The sequence below is a fragment of the Pseudorca crassidens genome, chromosome 2 (assembly GCF_039906515.1).
Source record: "Pseudorca crassidens isolate mPseCra1 chromosome 2, mPseCra1.hap1, whole genome shotgun sequence".
In the NCBI taxonomy this organism is placed as follows: Eukaryota; Metazoa; Chordata; class Mammalia; order Artiodactyla; family Delphinidae; genus Pseudorca; species Pseudorca crassidens.
This window is the reverse complement of record NC_090297.1, coordinates 1935407-1952384: the sequence shown is the minus strand read 5'-3', so window position 1 is coordinate 1952384 and position 16978 is coordinate 1935407. Positions and strand designations below refer to the sequence as shown.

Below are 16978 nucleotides of genomic sequence, written 5' to 3'. Positions count from 1 at the left end.
GTCAGTATGTATGTAAGACACCCTTTGCCGTCTGGGGGCGGGGCGGGGTCTTCAGGGGGCTCGAGAGTGAATTTGGATGTTTATGAAAGTGACTATGAACACAGACGGAGGCCCGATCAGCAGGGGTGAGTCTCAGGTGAGTGTGGACGCCACCTGTGCCTGCCGCAAGCTCGGTGCCAGCGGCCGTTGGCGGTCTGAGATGGGAGACACCTCTGAAAACAGAGATGGGTCGGGTGGGGCTCAGGGTAGAGTCTGCAGCCTGGAGCAAGCTCTGAGGGACGTCCAGCCTCAGTACTCCGAGCAGCCCCGTACCCTGCCAAGGTGTCCCCTGAAAAAAACACCGTCTGCATGGGAGGTGGCAGCCACGATCTGGAGAACCCCAGCGACTCAGAAGGGCAGCATGACAGGGACCATCGGGGATGGAGCCCAGGGACCAGGCTTCAACAGCCTGGGGGGCTTTGGGAGAGGATGGGGCCTTCCTTGCCTTTGCCAGACCCTACCTGGGAGCCCCTTCCCTCCCTGGGGACCAGGGACACAGCTCCCCTGCGTGGGGGCACCCTCTCCTCACGTGAGCAGGGCTGACAGCAGGAGCCCTGCATCTTAGATGGCAGGCAGCAGAGTACATTACTCTCAGGCCAGTCCACTTCCTAGCATGCTGGCACGTGGTGGTTGAGTCTTTCTTCAGATACCAGTAACCAGGGAGCTTCCAGGAGCCCAAAAGCTCGGCCACAGGACTGGCCGGGGGGCCAGAGAAGGACCCGAGACGAAGTCCCTCTGCCCTGGGAGACCTGGGGGCTGAGGCTTCTCCAGGCCATTTCCATCCGAGGTCCCACAGCACCACCCTCCCCATGGACGACATGGCGGTTAGGTGTCAGGCCAGGCTTCCCAGAAGCAGCTGGCCTGATTGTGGCCCCAGGGACTGAGCTGGGCACCGGCCTGCCGGTCTTCCTCCCCCCGCCCCCGGGTCCCGCCCTGGGGAAACATCTGGAAGGCTGAGCTTCCTCATCTCTGGTGGGGCCCCTTTCCCCCTTTCCCCCCTCTCCCCAGGCCAAGTCCAGCTTGGACGCCCTCACAGCCAGTCTCGACTAACTGCAGAATGACACCAATGTGCTGTCAAAGGGACAGCAGAGCCACACCGCGTCCCCAAACGCCCAGCCGAACACTTGGACTGCGGAACTGCACCCAGTGGAAGAGTATGCGCATGCGCAGATGGCTTACCAATGTGCAGAGTTCCTTTCCCTGCGCTCGTTAGGAATTTCATTTCGCAACTATTCCCTGGCACGTCGCTAAAATAATGATGAGATTTTGAAAATGGAGACTAGAAACTGTACCATATTACCTTCTGTAATTAAATCAATTGTTATTAAGCTCCCAGTTTTGTATTATTTTACCTAAAAATTACACAGTGGCTGAATCATTGTTTTAAAAAATCAGACTCGAGTCACTGTATTTTAAAATCGGACCCAGAGTGAACCCCACGTTTCAACAAAGCTCGGAGGAGCCCCTGAGCCATCCCGGGGAGGTGAGTCAGGTTTTATTAATACATGGGAACAATCGCACTTTCATCCCGGCTGCGGAGAGTAAGCGCATCCAGCAAGTGCAGGCTTAATGCGCCCGCGGGCCGCTGAGTTCCCGCGCGCAGGCTGGGGCGGGCCCGGCGGCGCGGTGTCTTCTCGAGGGTCCCCGTTAGAGGGCAATGTGGACCCGTTAGAGGGCAATGTGGACCCGCCCGCAGCATCTTTCCCGGCCGCTCCGCCCGCCCCCCCCCCCGCCCCCCACCCCGCGCCAGCCCGCTAGCGCCAGGGACGCGCGAGACCGGCGGTGCTCTCAGACCCGGTCCCGGCTCTGCGGCGGCCGCATCCTCCCGCGGCCGGATGCTGGGCTCGTGCTCCAGCTGGGCTGCGGGGGCTGGCGCGGCCCGCCTCCCTCCTCCGCCTCCCCCTCCGACCCCCTCTGTGGGCCACCCAGCCTTCCAGGACCCCCACCCCACCCCACCTCTCCGAGGGCCCTCGGACCCCCAGAACCCCGCCCACCCCTCACTGGGAGGCTGCCCGGGTCCCCTCCCCCCCACCCCTCCCAGCTCTGAGGGCTGCACTACCTCCTGCCCCCTCTTCCCACGCCCCACCCCGCTCCGACCTCCTCGGAGGCCGCCTGGCCTCGGGGGGAACCGACCCTCCCCAGTCGCCGCCGGAGGGTCTAGCGCGCTGGCCGTGGGATGCAGTTTTGTGCGCAGTGGGCACCCCCGCCCCGGCCTGGGACCCTCGGGGCAGCCCGGGCACCTAGCAGGGGCCGCCTCGACTTTGAACCGCAGTCGGAATTAAGCGCTGTTAGCGCTGATCGCAGAGCCTGGGGCGGGGCTGGGGGCGTGGGCGTCCCCGACCTGCCTCCACCTTGAGGACGGGGCGCGGCGGCGAACCGGAGACCACTCGAACTTCCCCAAGCTCAGCCGGTCCGCCTTTGCCAAGGGCGCCCGGTGCGCGGGCCGCCCTGGTCCACACGAAGGCCGCCAGTGCTTTTACGACCCGTTCGCAGTGGCACCAAGGTCTTATCAGCCAGACGCGCAGAGAAAGACCCGGTTCCTGGTCTGCGGGGTCGGGTGCCTTCCCGGGACAAAGTCCGGGCTTAGGTGGGACTGAGGCCTGGGCAGTCTCCTGGCTTACAGGGCGCAATCACAAATTGCGCATTGACTGCACCGGCAGGCCCCTTCCGTTCGAGGCCCGTAATAAATTATGATTGCAACCCCTTAAACATTCCTAAAGTCGGTTTATAACCTGCCTTTCATTGTATGCCCCTCCGTGGGTCATACTCAGACCCCAGGGCCAAGTGGGCATCACGGACGGGCTGAGTCCTAAGGCTTTGCACAAGAGGGAAGACAGAAGCCTGTTCTCCAGGGAAGAAGGAGCCCTGGCCTCGGATGCCCTTTCGTTCCCAGGCTCAGCGCAGACCTGCCTTTGTCGGCATCTGAGTACCCAGGCCTGTCTCTAACAGCAGCAGCCCTGACACTGTTTAAACTCGCCTCAGTCCTTGGACTGTGTAGCAAGGCAGAGCTGGAATTTTCTCTCTGGTTTCAGGATCTGAGGGCGGGGGCCGTGGGGGGGGGAACCCACAGCAACAGCTGAGTTTACTAGCGCCAGTAAATGTCTGCTCTAAACGGCTTTAAAAAATAACAATGCCAAACAGACCTGATCCCAAGTTAAGTCCTTGTTCAGCATTTCAGTTCTCTTTGGAACAGCGAGACCTGATTGAACACGGGCGGGCGACACCAGCAAGGGGGCCTCGGGATTCTAACTGCATTTACCCTGACCCGGCCTAGTTTCTTCCCCTTTTATAATCTCTAGACACAAAGAGACAGCTTCTTGTAGGTGAACGGAGCTGGGAAAAATAAGTGGCCACGTTCTCAGCAAAAGACGGAGAAACTGCCGGAGGAAAGTTGGGTTGCTTACGGGCCACATTCAGCGAGACCCAGCCTTTTAAGAAAATGAACATAATTTTCTTTTCCCCCAGCAACATTCTTTAAGACAAAGAAATATTTCAAATTGATGATGGCTGACACTTTGGGATATTTTCTCCTTAGAGTTCCTTAAGTTTGTTTCTGTTTTTAATACCAAGTCAGTTTCACAAGGATAGGTACTATTTTCAAACGTGAAGACTTACGTTCCACAATTTTTATTCCTCCTTAATCTTAGAATTTTAAAATTTGAATAGGTGAACAGCTCCGTCCAACCTACACTGGGTAGAAATGACTAGACTGCAGACTTCCAGCCTGTAGGCTGAATTCAGGCCAAAGCCGTGCTCTCCCCTCCCTGCAGCAAACGGTTTTCTTAAAAAACATGAAAGTGATAAGTGAACTGGACCATGTTTCCCCGCTGCTCCCCCCCCCGCCACCCCCGACCAGTTTGAGAAATTTTAAAGGCGTATTTGAGTAAAGTAGGTGAAATCTCTTTCACAGTGCTTATCTTAAAAAAAAATTAAACCTCTCTCCATCCTGGATTTCAGAATTCACTTGTGCTTCAATTTGTGAAGGCTTTCGGCGTGGTGCACAAGGGGCTTTTCACGAAAGAGAAGCACACAGCGAGGGGAATTTGCATCGCTCTAAGATCTTGATGAAAAGCAAATTCACCCAGTGGCCAGTCTGCCTTCGGAGAGGGGAGGCTGGTCTGAGGGGTATCCCTGGGCATTTTTGGTCTCTCAGGATCCCCAGAGTGGTGAGGTGGGTCCTAGCGCCGCCTCATTGCTTCAAGACCTTTGGAATTGTCACCATGTTTCTTCATTACTTGCTGTCCCCAAACGTGGACCATCTCTCTCTGGGAAAGTTGGTGGACACTGGAGTCCTGAGGCTGGTGGAGGGGTTGAGCATTTGGAGTTTAAAAAACAGCCCAGGTGATGCTCCAGGACGAAGCAGGGAAGCAAGCGTTCGGAGCTGCCGAGGGTCTGGGCAGGTGTTTATTTCCCTTTGCCTTCACTGTGGGAACATTTCCCTGGCTGTTTCAGAGCCGGATAGGAGCAAGGGGACGGCCAGCCACTCTGGGTGCGTTCGGCACCACCCGCAGGCTCCAGGGACGAGCAGACAATTCTTTCCTTAGGCCGAGAGAGGGGAGAAAGCTTGTCATCTTTGGGATTCGCCGCTTTCCTCTCTTCCCAAGTGTGGCTGAAGCAGCGTGTGCCTAAACCTTTACTTTTTGCTGTTATATATTCTGCCACCTTCCCAGCAGCTCAACATTGAAAAACATCTCTATCTCTTCTTAGTTGTACAGTTTGTACCTGGATGTTACAATTATATTTGATATCTATGAATTATATTTATATATAACATAAAAATATATAGTATACAGTTTACAGTTTGTACCTAGATTTCATTTTAATGTATATATATATATATAGTGTAAATTATTGGTCACAGTTAGATTGTCTTCATTATTCTTAAGTGCCTTCTTCTAATGAAGTACCCCACTTAATTAAGAAGAAAACAATATAAATTCTGGTAAATGATGATAGCCAGGATCGTGAATGGATACCTTGCCCTTTGCCCCCAAGGGGGTCAGTTTGCTCCAAAGAGTAAAATCCAACAGCTTTCTGACTCAAAACAAATTTGCTGTATTTTTTAAGTCCTTTGTCAATTGGTTAAGAAGCGCTAAAATGAATTCCCCATCCTTCTCATTTTCAAACGGAAAATTGTATCTAATTGTTTGGAAGCTACCATTTAAACCGGCCCATCCATTTACGATTTTTAATTAAAAAGAAACTGTGGAGGGAGTGATGGGCTGTCCGGCAACAGGGCAGAGCAGGGCGGTGGACGTCGCCTGCCTGTCCTGGAAAATCCTAGCCCTGGCGGATCGCTCGCCCTGACGTGGGGGTAGGCGGTGGGGGAGGGGAGGTGGTCCACACCGGAGCAGCGGAAATGAAAGCAAAAGCAAACGCCGTGAGCTTTGGCCCGGGAACACGAGGTTCTCATTAGAAACAAGTGTTGGCTCTCAAAGACGGGGTGCTGCGTGGCTATCCGCTGGCTCATCTGCTAATGAAATTCCTTTGTTCAACACACTCTGCGAAGGAGATTAGCCTTTGTCTGCTTCCACTTTGGGGAGACTCGGCCCCTCTCCTCAGGCTGATCCCCTCACTTGCCCTCGGAAGCTGCTGTCAGTGGTGGGTTTTCCTCATGCCCGGCCAGCTCCGGCCGTGGGGGTGCAGCGCGGGCCTCGCAGCCCCTCCGAGGTGTGCTGGGGGCTCCGACCCCCAAGTCGCGCTCCCCAACACGTGTGTGTGTGACCCCGGCATCATGTGGTACCATCTTCAGCCCCACCGGCCACCTGAGCCCCGGCCACCGCCATCCTTGCCCTGCTGTGGCAACGTGGGAACGGGAGAGGGAGCCGGGCCGCGCACTGGCCTCCTCCTGCCTTTGCTTCCTCGGGTGGGCACTTTATTTCCAAGCTCTCGTTTTCTTTCTTACCATTAAAACAAATCCAAGAACAGACCCTGTCTGTGTCTTCTGAAACATCTCACACCAACTTGTTTGCTCATAATTGTGGGAGAAAGAACCAGCAGGGGGGATCTGAGGGTCTCACGTTTTCCAGAAAGAAAAGTGGGGGTTGGAGGCTGCTGGGGCAACGGTCGAGCCTCCAGCGTGAACCGAGCCTCCTGTGGGCTCCTTGCCTTCTCTTCCTGCTAAGCTGGGAAAGTAAATCAAAGCACCCCAGGCTCTACAGCTACGGTCTGACCACCCCCCAAAAATCCCAGAGGATGCCATGTTCCGCCACAGCTGTCTGCTGTGGGTGTTTCGTTCCTAGCACCTGGGCCGCCCTAAAGCTTGTGTGGCCTCAGGACCGCCTGTGGGTTCTATGCAGTAGCAAACCACAAGTCACCTTTAGGTGATGCGCTGGGTGCAGGGGGACATTCATGGCCCCCCTGGCCTTTGCTGCCTGGGGCTCGCCCCTCCAGAGCTGCACAGAGGAGGGCTGAGGCTGTGCTGAAGCTGGTGCCCAGGAAGCAGGAGTGACGGGCCGGTCACCTCTCCCCGAGGGCCGCTGGGGCAGGGACCGCTTGGAGCCACAGGGCTCCAAGAGGGGCACAGATGAGGACCTGGGGGAGGGGCCCTGAGCATGGCCCTGCAGTCCCTCGGCTGGGCGGGGGGCACGTGGTCAGTGGCCTGAGCGGCTCCGGGGAGAACGAGGCCCGACCAGATGGAAGGAGGCCATCCGGGGGGGCTGCAATGCCCAGTGCCTGGGCTCCCCGAGCGCCCACGATGCAGCTGGAGGGCTGCCAGCCGCTCAGAACCTCACGGGGCATGGGGGGGTACGTCTGTCCTCACGGCCCGTCTGGCCACCGGCAAAGGCCGTGCTGGGCTGAGGGGTGTGAGACCCCCTGGCCTCAGCTCGCCGCCCCACGTGGGTCTCTCCGGAGGACTCGAGACCATCCAGGGGGCCCGTCCAGAGCTGCCTCAAATCCCCTGGCCGCTGTGGCTTCTGGAATGTTCTCTTTAAGAGACCCTCTCCTGCCTGGTCTCCTTTGTCCTCTGGACACTGGGGCTCATGGTTACGAACTTCAAGTCAGTGCTCTTCTGACGGAAGTCGCCTCTCTACAGAACACCATCTGGAAACACTGTTTCCAGAAGCCGCTTTTATGGATCTGAGATCTGCAACCCGGTTCCTTCCCTGTGTCTGTGCTGTGTTGCAGGAGGTGGTGTGTGTGTGTGTGTGTGTGTGTGTGTGTGTGTGTGTGTGTGGTGGGGAGCAGAGAGAGAGAAAGGGAAATTGTTCACTTAAGTGTGTTTGTGTGTTTGTATGAGTGTGTGTCGTCGGCGGGGGGGGGGGAGTTCCCTAAGTGGCAGGAAATGCGGGTGGAAACTCTTGGGATTATGGAAATCTGAGAAACCCCATTAATATCGTGTAATGTTTCCTTCTCAAAGAGAGGCCTGTCTTCAAAAATCTTTGTTTTATTATTAATATTTCAGGGACGTTTTTATTCCAGCTCTACACAGGGTCAAGCCGGTCGCTTTGCAGCACGCTGAGTTGCCAGCGCTCGGGACTGGGGGATGGAAGGAAAGACTTTCTGCTGGGCTGCGTGGCCATCCGAGAGAGCACGTCAGGCTCTGAGAGACTGTCTACAAAATAGTTCGAAATCTAGCATCCTCCTTTCAAAACTATATTTCTAAAATTCGCTTCATTCAAACCAACAAATACTGAGAATCTGTGTGTATTTCAGAGCAGTTTTCCTATTACTATTAGAGTTTAAAATTGTGTTATTTCTCAAAGGAAAATACATCCCTCAAATTGCCCATCTTCCTTTGAGATCTGAGATGCGGCCGCCCCCCCCCACACCCCTTGGCTCCTGTTTTCCTGGTGTTTGGAGGCCCCTGCCATGCCGTTAAGTTTGGAGATGGGGACGTTGACGGGAATCCCGGTTGCCCCGTGCCAGCAGGAATCACCCACCATGGTCCCAGGAGGCAGGGCAGAGGGTCCTCTCTCCCTTGGAGGATGCAGGGTTTGAAAGGCCCTGGGTGGAGAAATTTTACTGCTTCCGGCCGTTTCATTTTTTTATAGATTTATTTATTGTTATTTATTTTTGGCTGCGTCAGGTCTTCGTTGCTCCGCGCGGGCTTCCTCTAGTTACAGCGAACGGGGGCTACTCTTCATCGCGGCGGCTTCCTTGTTGCGGAGCATGGGCTCTAGGCGCACGGGCTTCAGTAGTTGTGGCATGCGGGCTCAGTTGTTGTGGCTCGCAGGCTCTAGAGCGTGGGCTCAGTAGTTGTGGCACACGGGCCTAGTTGCTCCACGGCATGTGGGATCTTCCCGGACCAGGACTCGAACCCGTGTTCCCTGCACTAGCAGGCGGATTCTTAACCACTGCGCCACCAGGGAAGTCCCCAGGCCATTTCATTGTTGTTTTTGCTTAAATAGGCACCAGAGTCCTCTCCGAGCCTGTGAACTAAGATGGGGATCATAAATCCCCCAGTTTTAGGCTGCTAGAAGCATCAGCAGGCGAGGATGAAGTTTTGACGTTACGTTGGGTTTAAGTACTCGAGCCAGGTATGGTTCCGAACGTAGGATGGAGCTTGGTAAAGCACTGGGGTATAAAAGTGCGGTTAAATGAAAGGGAACCCATGAGTCTAGGGTACTCCTGTCCACTGGTCCTGAAGAAGGAAAGAGTTTGCTGCCAAGTAGTTAATTCCATTTGGACCCTGCGTGGAGCTGAAATAAAAGCCAACCTGAAACATTAATAATAAAACAAAGATGTCGGAAGACAGGCTTCTCTTTGAGAAGACGCTAGGCTGCATTTTCTGCATTTTCAAAAGCTTGCCACATAAAGGCACCTACCAAACATTTCTTTTTTAAACAAAAAATCTGGATCCTTCATTATTTTATGCTGCATCTCACAAAAGTGCAGTCCTGGCCCCGGCCTCCTGGTATCTTTTTCCTGCCCCTCGGCTCCCAGACACACGACCAAGGACACATGTTCTTTGCAAAGACAGACAACGGAAGGACCATCTTCCCACGTGCCTTAACCCTGATTCTCCTTCACTCACATTTCACGTTCATCTGGAAGGGGGAAGTGTCTTTTCTTTTTAATTTTTATGATTATCTTTTCCTTTATTTCCTCAATATATTTTGCAATTAAAAAAACCCTTTTTTTCAAAATGTTGGGTTCTCAGTGGAAGCTGTAGACCTCTCAGTAGCAGAGGTGGATTGGAGCATCGCCAGATCGTGTCAGTGGAGGGAGGGCTGCTCGGTCAAGGCTGAGCCCCATGGCCGGGGACGGGGCTGAGCAGATGAGGGCGGGGTGCTCGGCAGCTCACGCGGGTCCCGGGGCCTCCTGGGTGTGTGCTGTCTGCATTTCTTTATGCAAAACTGTCTCTCTAGAGTCGAAGAGCCTCAAACGGCTTTTAGAGGTTTGCACTGGCGACTCGAAGCTGCACCCCCTGTTATGTGGTCTCCACAAACCTTTTTTAAAGCAATGGAATCCTTTCTGCAAATGAAATCTCACGCGAAACCCCAAGACAGAGGCGAAAGCAGACTCCTCTGAGGGAAGCGGCTGGGCCCCCGGGCATCTCGAGGAAGCCGTACCCTGGGGACCCAGTGAAAGCGTGGCCTGAGGGGCCTGGCTCTGAGCAGGGTCTCTGGGGGCCACTTGCAAAGTTGTAAGTAAAGACGTTGAAGGACTAAGGTTCCTTTGTGGTGGAAACTCCCGCGGCATCTTCTGTCCTGATTGGTTCCTGATACTGGATGCCTGCAGCCCCGGGCCGGCACAGACGTGGAGCAGTGGGAAGGGTCCAGCGTGCCGAGGGGGGTCTTCGGCCTCTTGGGGGCTGGCAGCAGAAGCCAAAGCATCCCTTGGCCCTGGTGGGGCCTGGGCTGAAGTCGGGACCACGCAGCTCAGGAAAGATATCAGTTGGCTCCCAGCAGGGCCAGGATTTTGTGCCCAAACAGGGCTAGTCCCTCCGCAGGCTGGCTGGGCTGCCACAGCTATTCTTGGCGGCTCTGGGCAGCTGGGGCCTCACCTCAGCCTTCCAGACAGCCAGTGCGGACCCTTCCGGGCAGCTTGGATAAACAGCCACTTAGACACGATTCTCAAGGACAGGGTTCTCTACTTCTCTACTTCTCTCACGGGGCTGGCATTTGTCGGAATGTGGACCCTGAAGTTTCAGACCCGCCCGCTCCCGGCCATGTGTCTTCCCATAAGCCTCAAGCCCCATCAGCCCCGGAGCAAAGGCTCTGATGGAGCATCCGGGGGTGTCGCTGGGTTCCCGGAAACTCAGCGCTGGCTGAGTGTCGGATAGCCCCCCGCTGCAGGACGGGCTTGGTAGACATGTGGCTAACCCTTCACCTCGGCGGCTCCACTCCCCTCCCTCCCGGTGCCAGGGCCCCAAGGCCGAGGCTCTGTGCGCGCCCGGACCCACCTGCTCGTTGATCTGACACATGGTGAGGTTCTGGTCGTCACAGGAGCACGCCACGCGGATGTACTTGAGCCAGCTGCCGGCCCCGGCCTGAGTAGCGTCCACGCAGAACTTCCCACTGCCCAGGTCTTCGGAGATCTGCCCGGCAAGAAAGAAAACCAAGAAAGGTCAGAGGCATCCTGTGCGCTACAGCCAACACACTCTACGTTTGCCCAGCAAGAGAGTCCGCTGTTTGGGTGCAGAGTAGGAAGGCAGGCCAGCCTCTGGACATCAGCCGACCCTCCGGGCATCAGCCAGGCCCTCAGCCCACCAAGCCCACCGACGCCCAGGCATCTCCGGGAGGGAGCCCGACGCAGAGGTAGGGACTGCCCTGTCTATTCTCACCGAGCAGATCGTTGCCCTGGCACAGCCGTAAAAGTGCCGACGGCCTTGTGAAAACTCCCCAGCAAGCGGCCCCACATGTGAGAAAGCAGAGGCCGCAGTGTCCGAGGGCAGAGCCCTCTGCTGAGAGCACTGGGGTGGGCTGGGGGTGAGCGGTCTCGAAGGTGACGTTGTGGTCGGGTTGTGGCTGCGGGCGAATGTCGACGCGTGTGCGCCTGTGAGTGTGCGTGTGCCAGCGTGCACGCTCACAGCAGTGTGCACGTCACCCTGCAAGAAGGAACATCATTTGGTTTTCTTAAAAGTGGAAGTTTCCATCTGACGCTGGTGTTTGCAGAAGCCCAGCCGGCAGAGGCCCCATGGGCCCGACTGGCCTCAGGTACTTTGCTCTTGTTTTCTGAACGCCCTTCTGACAGGCAGAGGCCCGGGGCTTCTCCGGCGTGCGCACTCTGAGCAGGTCGTTTCCCAGAAGACCGACCTGACTGCTGTCCCTGCTGAGAGGGGGATGCCCCAAAGCCGCCGGGCGCCGAGGTGGACGCTGCAGGCACAGTCCCTCCCACCTGCTCTGATCAGTGCCTGCTCAGGGCCCCGAATCCAGAGCCGTGGAGGCCAGTGGCATCGTGGGCAAGCTTCCTGGGCAGCTGAGCTGGGAGGCTGGGAGGGAAGGAGGGAGGGGCTGAGGCCACCACCACACTGAGGGCTGCAAGTACGTGTCCAGGTGGTCGGGAGTGTCCAGGTGGGCAGGGGTATCTAGGTGGGTAGGGGTGATGCGAACAGGGTGTCAGAAGGACTCAGTGAAGTCAGGGCAGGGGGTAGGGACATGTCTTAGCACAAACAGAGGAGGCCGACCCCAGGCGCACGGCCCCTGTTCCCCTGGGAGGTCTCCCCAGTGCCGCCTGATGAACAGGTAAGGACCCGAGAAGGGAGGGAGGCTGCCCCTGAGGCCTGGAGAAGCCCTTCTGGCCAGAGAACCAGATGCTCTGTAAACGGCTCAGGCGCCTCCCAAACGCCCACGGACACCTTCTACATGGCCCAGGGTCCCGCATGGCCTGTGAGTCAGTGAGGTTTGGGGAAGCAGCCGCCTTGCTGTGGGAGGGCCTAGAACCCACCTCTAGTCACACTGTGCCTCCAAGCCCCACGGGCCCCGGAGCCCACGGCAGCCCCTCCTGTCATGACGAGTCTCTGAGGGGCCGCCAAGCTGACTGGAAGGGGCTGTGAGCCCACAGGCCTCCGTTCTGACGATTCTCCATTTTGGGGACTTCAACCAAACGGCCCTAATTCTGAAAGAGCGCCTGGGCCAGTGTGGCCACAGGGAGGCTGCCCGGCCCAGCCTCTGGTCCTTGGCTGCCAGGGGTGAAGGGACACGGCCGCTCTGGGCCCCATCGGGAGGCCGCTGTGGGCTTGTGGGGGGCAGGCCACACGGGAGAGGCCCCTCTCCTGACGTCACGCCTCTCACGGGCCCCTTCTCTTACCTCCCACCCCCAGTGCAGGAAACCCGCAAGAGAGACCCACCAAGCAAAGCTGTGGGTAGTGGCCCCGTCACTTGGCAAGGCCCCCGGCCACCTGGCTGCATCACAGGGAGGGAGAGGGGCTGTGGCTGGCTAAGACCCAGGGACACCCCAACCCCCCCACCCCCCACCCCATCCCTCTGCCTCCCACCCAGCGTCTTCACAGGTGGGTGTAGGCGGGCGGCTGCCAGTCTCTCTGTCTCTGTCTCTTTGCCTGTGTCTCTCGGTCTCCTCCCCCCACCCATGGTCCAGTCTGGACTAGCAGAGACGGTCAGTGATGCTGTGAGCCGTCACAACCAGCGCAGGGCCCCCCTGCGTCTCCCGTCCCCCCCAGAGAGCGTGCTTGACCCCGTGGTTCTCAAAGGATGTGTGGGGTTGGCCAGAAAAGCGCGGGAGGCCGGATGCAGGCATGGCCCGTTGCCTCTCAGTTCCGGTAGATTCTGCGACACTGCAGGGCGGCTGGAAGACCCCAGGCTCATCCCCCAGCCCCACACCCAAGCCCTGCCTGACCTAGGAGCAAATCCACACTTCTGCTGGCACACCTGTGGGCACACGCACAGACCCACCATGGCAGCACTGCCTCACGGAGAGTAGCTTCTGCGTGGCCGGGCCCTCCCTCCTGAACGTCCCTGCTCGGCCCTCTGGGAACAGGCCTCTCTCTCCTCCACGTGACAGCCCTGCAGGTATCTGGACACGGCCCTCGTTCAGCAAACAGCTCTGGGCCTCTCAAGCGCGTCTGAACGTGGACACGGCCGGTGGCTAACCTGCACGGACACTGCTCTGGGGCCTCTGGCCATGTGGCCATCCTTCTTGGGGTGCAGGGCCCAAAATTCAGAGGCAAGAACTCCTCCAGGGCCCCGCTGCCCAGCTCCAGGGGGTGTCTTCTCTCTGGTGAGCAGCCCCTCCTGGGAAACGCCCCTCCTCCTCAACCCGGAGGACCTGGTCCCCCAGCCCCGACCATCTGGACCACCGCAGGGTGCCACTTACTCCCTGAAGGTCCCTGAAGGTCCGGGGGCCCCTTCTCCCTCATGGCCACCCTGGCTGGCTTTCTGGGGTGACAGAGGAGGCCTTGGTTAATGCCTTCCACCCAAAGAGACTAAAACTCTCCCTCTGAGAGGTAGCAGGGAACGGCTGACCTTTCCTCCAGGGAAGGCACAAGAAGCCCTGGCCTTGGGGCCCTGAACCAGCGATGCGGGGCCAGGTTGGGCAGTGGGGCTCACCCTGATGCCAGGACCACGTCTCTCTCCCGTCTCTGTGTAGAGAGTCCAGCCCTGTGGGGCACACTGGGGCGTACCTGGGTGATGGAGCCGGGCCAGGGGGCGGGGGCGGGGGGCGCAGGCAGAAGCCCGGCCTGGAAGCTGCTGCTTTTCTGCCTCAGATCAGAGAAACACTCCCAGGAGCGGCCCTGGGCCTGGGCCTCGGGCCAGGTGGACAGGGTGCCGCAGGCTTGGCTTCTTGTTTGGGGTGTGGACGGGCCATGCCGTTTCTGATTACAGAAGGGGAGGAATGGGAGCGACGTTTGTCTCTCTCTGGCCTCCTTTCCTTCTGTCTCTGGCCTTCTCTGCAGGGTCTCCGCCGTGGCCAAGCTGGGCCCTCTGGGGTGCTCACGCCATGAGCCGTGTGGGCTCAGGCCTCTCTTGGTACCAGCACTGCCCCTTCTTCATCACTGCGGACCTCCCAGGCAGCGGCTGTCATTGCGCATTTTCAGGACACGAGAGGGAGGCTCCAGGAGCAGGGCTGGGCCCAGCCCAGGGCCCCCACATGCTGTCTGAGCCGGATCGAGGACCAGAGAGAGGGTCTGCATCCCGGCTCCAGGACCCACAGGACTCAGCACGCCCTGGGATCCAGAAAGCAGCCCCGGGCCGTCACAGGTCCCCCCTCCCGCCTCTCTTGGAATGAGACTTTCCAGGGCCCATAAGGATGGGTCATGTCACTCTCTGCCCAGCTCAGCAGGGCCTGAGGCCTGGTTTGGTCTGTGCTCAGAGCCGTGCCGCAGGAGGCCAATACAGGTAGAAGTGGACGGAGCAGGTACAGGTGACGGCAGAGCCCCCGCCCCAGGCTGCGAGCTCGGTTCTGCTTCTGCACAAGGCATGCACCAGGGAGGGTGTGACGGAAGGAAAGAGTTGGCCCAGTTGCCCCCTAACCAATCGCCTAGGTCAACGTTAGCAGGCAGTGGCCTGGAGGCTGCCATGGCCTCGGGGCTGGGTCTCTCTGCAGATCTGAGGTCCGGCCCCTCTGCCTCATCGCATCCAAAGCTTGGCTCTGGGCAGTTTGGGGCTGAGCCTTGGGCGTCCCGGAGCCCCCAGAGGAAGCTGCCCTCCTGCCCGCTCTCCCCCACTCGGCCTTCCAGGCCTTTCCACCCCTCGTCCCCCCACCAGCTTCCCCAGCTCATAAATCGCCCCCACCAGAAAGGCCTAGCTGTGAAGCAAAGGCATAGAAAACTCTTCATCTTGACAATTGTTTTTGCGCATCATTTGAGGTTTCCTGCACCTCGAATTTGTGGGCTCGCTGCTGGGCTGCTCTCTCACGTTTAATGGGCGTGGCCAGCCTCCGGCCATCTGGGGTGTGCGTGCCGGCGGGAATGCCAACACATCTGTCGTCAGCCGCCTAATGGGTTCCGAGCGGGCGGGAAGGAACGGGCCTGGGAGGCCGGTCCCTCGGCCGTGTGTCCTGCCTCTGCAGCTCAGCTCCATGGAGGCCTGGGCCTCGCGTCCGCTTCCAGCTCGGGGAGGACCCAGGGGGCAGATCATCCTTCTCACCCTGACCCCTTCTTTAAGCTGATCCAGAGCCACGAGCTCAGCCGCCAAGCCGTGTGGGGCTGTCCTGCCCACATGCACCCGCACGTGCATAACACAGACACACACACACACGCACACGCACACACACGCCAAGACTTATGGCGTCCACGAGCAGCTGGAACAGAAAGTCCACTCTTGTGATGGAAGGCGGTGGGGGAGAGGCCTTCTGGAAACACCTCTGCTGGGTGCAGATGCAGAGCCTGGATGAGCTCGTAAATCCTCTGTCCTGACTCTCATTATGGGGCTGGTGGTGACATGAACAAGCACCAGGGAGAAATGTGGCCAGTGGGGAGCAGTCGCACGGCTGCCCAGCAGACAGGAGTCCTGGTAGGAGGGTCATGGGGCCCCACCTGCTCAGGCTGAGAGGAAGGTCAGAGGTGGGGGAGGAAGGAGGGGGAGAAGGAGGGAGGAGGGGGGAGGGAGGGGGAGGGAGGGGGAGGGAGGGGAGGGGGAGGGAGGGGAGGGAGGGGAGGGGGAGGGAGGGGGAGGGAGAGGGAGGAGGGGGAGGGAGGGGGAGGGAGGGGGAGGGAGGGGAGGGGGGAGGGAGGGGGAGGGAGGGAGGGGGAGGGAGGGAGGGAGGGAGGGAGGGAGGGGAGGGTGGAGGGGGGGAGGGAGGGGGAGGGAGGGGGAGGAGGGGGAGGGAGGGGGAGGAGGGGGAGGGAGGGGGAGGGAGGGGAGGGAGGGGGAGGGAGGGGAGGGAGGGGAGGGAGGGGAGGGAGGGGGGAGGGAGGGGAGGGAGGGGAGGGAGGGGGGAGGGAGGGGAGGGAGGGGAGGGAGGGGGAGGGAGGGAGGGGGAGGGAGGGGGAGGAGGGGGAGGGAGGGGAGGGAGGGGGAGGGAGGGGGAGGGAGGGGAGGGAGGGGAGGGAGGGGAGGGAGGGGAGGGAGGGGGAGGGAGGGGAGGGAGGGGGAGGGAGGGAGGGGGAGGGAGGGGGAGGAGGGGGAGGGAGGGGGAGGGAGGGGAGGGAGGGGAGGGAGGGGAGGGAGGGGGAGGGAGGGGAGGGAGGGGGAGGGAGGGGAGGGAGGGGGGAGGGAGGGGAGGGAGGGGAGGGAGGGGGAGGGAGAGGAGGGAGGGGGAGGGGGGGAGGGAGGAGGGGGGAGGGAGGGGGAGGGAGGGAGGGGGAGGGAGGGAGAGGGAGGGGGAGGGGGAGGGAGGGGGAGGGAGGGAGGGGAGGGAGGGGGAGGGAGGGAGGGGAGGGAGGGAGAGGGAGGGAAGGGAGGGAGGGAGAGGGAGGGAGGGAGGGGGAGGGAGGGAGAGGGAGGGGGAGGGGGAGGGAGGGGGAGGGAGGGAGGGGAGGGAGGGGGAGGGAGGGAGGGGAGGGAGGGGAGGGAGGGAGGGAGGGAGGGGGAGGGAGGGAGGGAGGGGAGGGTGGAGGGAGGGAGGGGAGGGGGAGGGAGGGGGAGGGAGGGGGAGGGAGGGGGAGGGAGGGAGGGGGCTGCTTCGAGGAAGAACTCATGGACACTGTTCCTCCAAGATGGAGGCCAGTCTGACTCTGAAGCTCACGGCGGGGGGTGGGTAGAGAGAGCCAGTGTCCATGGGACTTGTGCCCAAAGGAGCCGCTGGGGTTCCTAGGACACCCCTGCTGCCGTGATCTCCGTGGGACAGTTCCAGGGCATTGTGGGGGGATAAGGGCTGGGGTCCCTCAGTCTCAGGGACCCAAGAGCACAGCCCAGGATGGGGATTCTGCAGAGGGAGCTGGGTGCCCGACAGCCTGGGGGAATTCACTCATGTTAGCGATGGGCAGAATCTCTCAGCTTAGAGCCAGACCTCAGAAACCACACTCTATGTGTTCGGGGGCCACAGATGCCTTCAAAGGTCAGACCAGAAATCACTTACACACCCAAGTGATATATAAACACCTCCGGGGTTCTCAGACCCTCTCCCCTCAAAATCCTGACAGCCAGGTGCCCCG

General features: G+C 59.4%; 1 protein-coding gene across 3 annotated transcripts in view; it reads right to left on the bottom strand.

Moving 5' to 3' along the window:
- PRDM16 (PR/SET domain 16) overlaps positions 1–16978 on the bottom strand; it is a 323046-nt gene that overhangs the window by 39749 nt on the left and 266319 nt on the right. For all 3 annotated transcript variants that reach the window (XM_067717769.1, XM_067717771.1, XM_067717770.1), the window contains exon 4: positions 10388–10522. In XM_067717769.1, coding sequence (XP_067573870.1) covers positions 10388–10522 — 135 coding nt within the window. The remainder of the gene's footprint in view (positions 1–10387; positions 10523–16978) is intronic.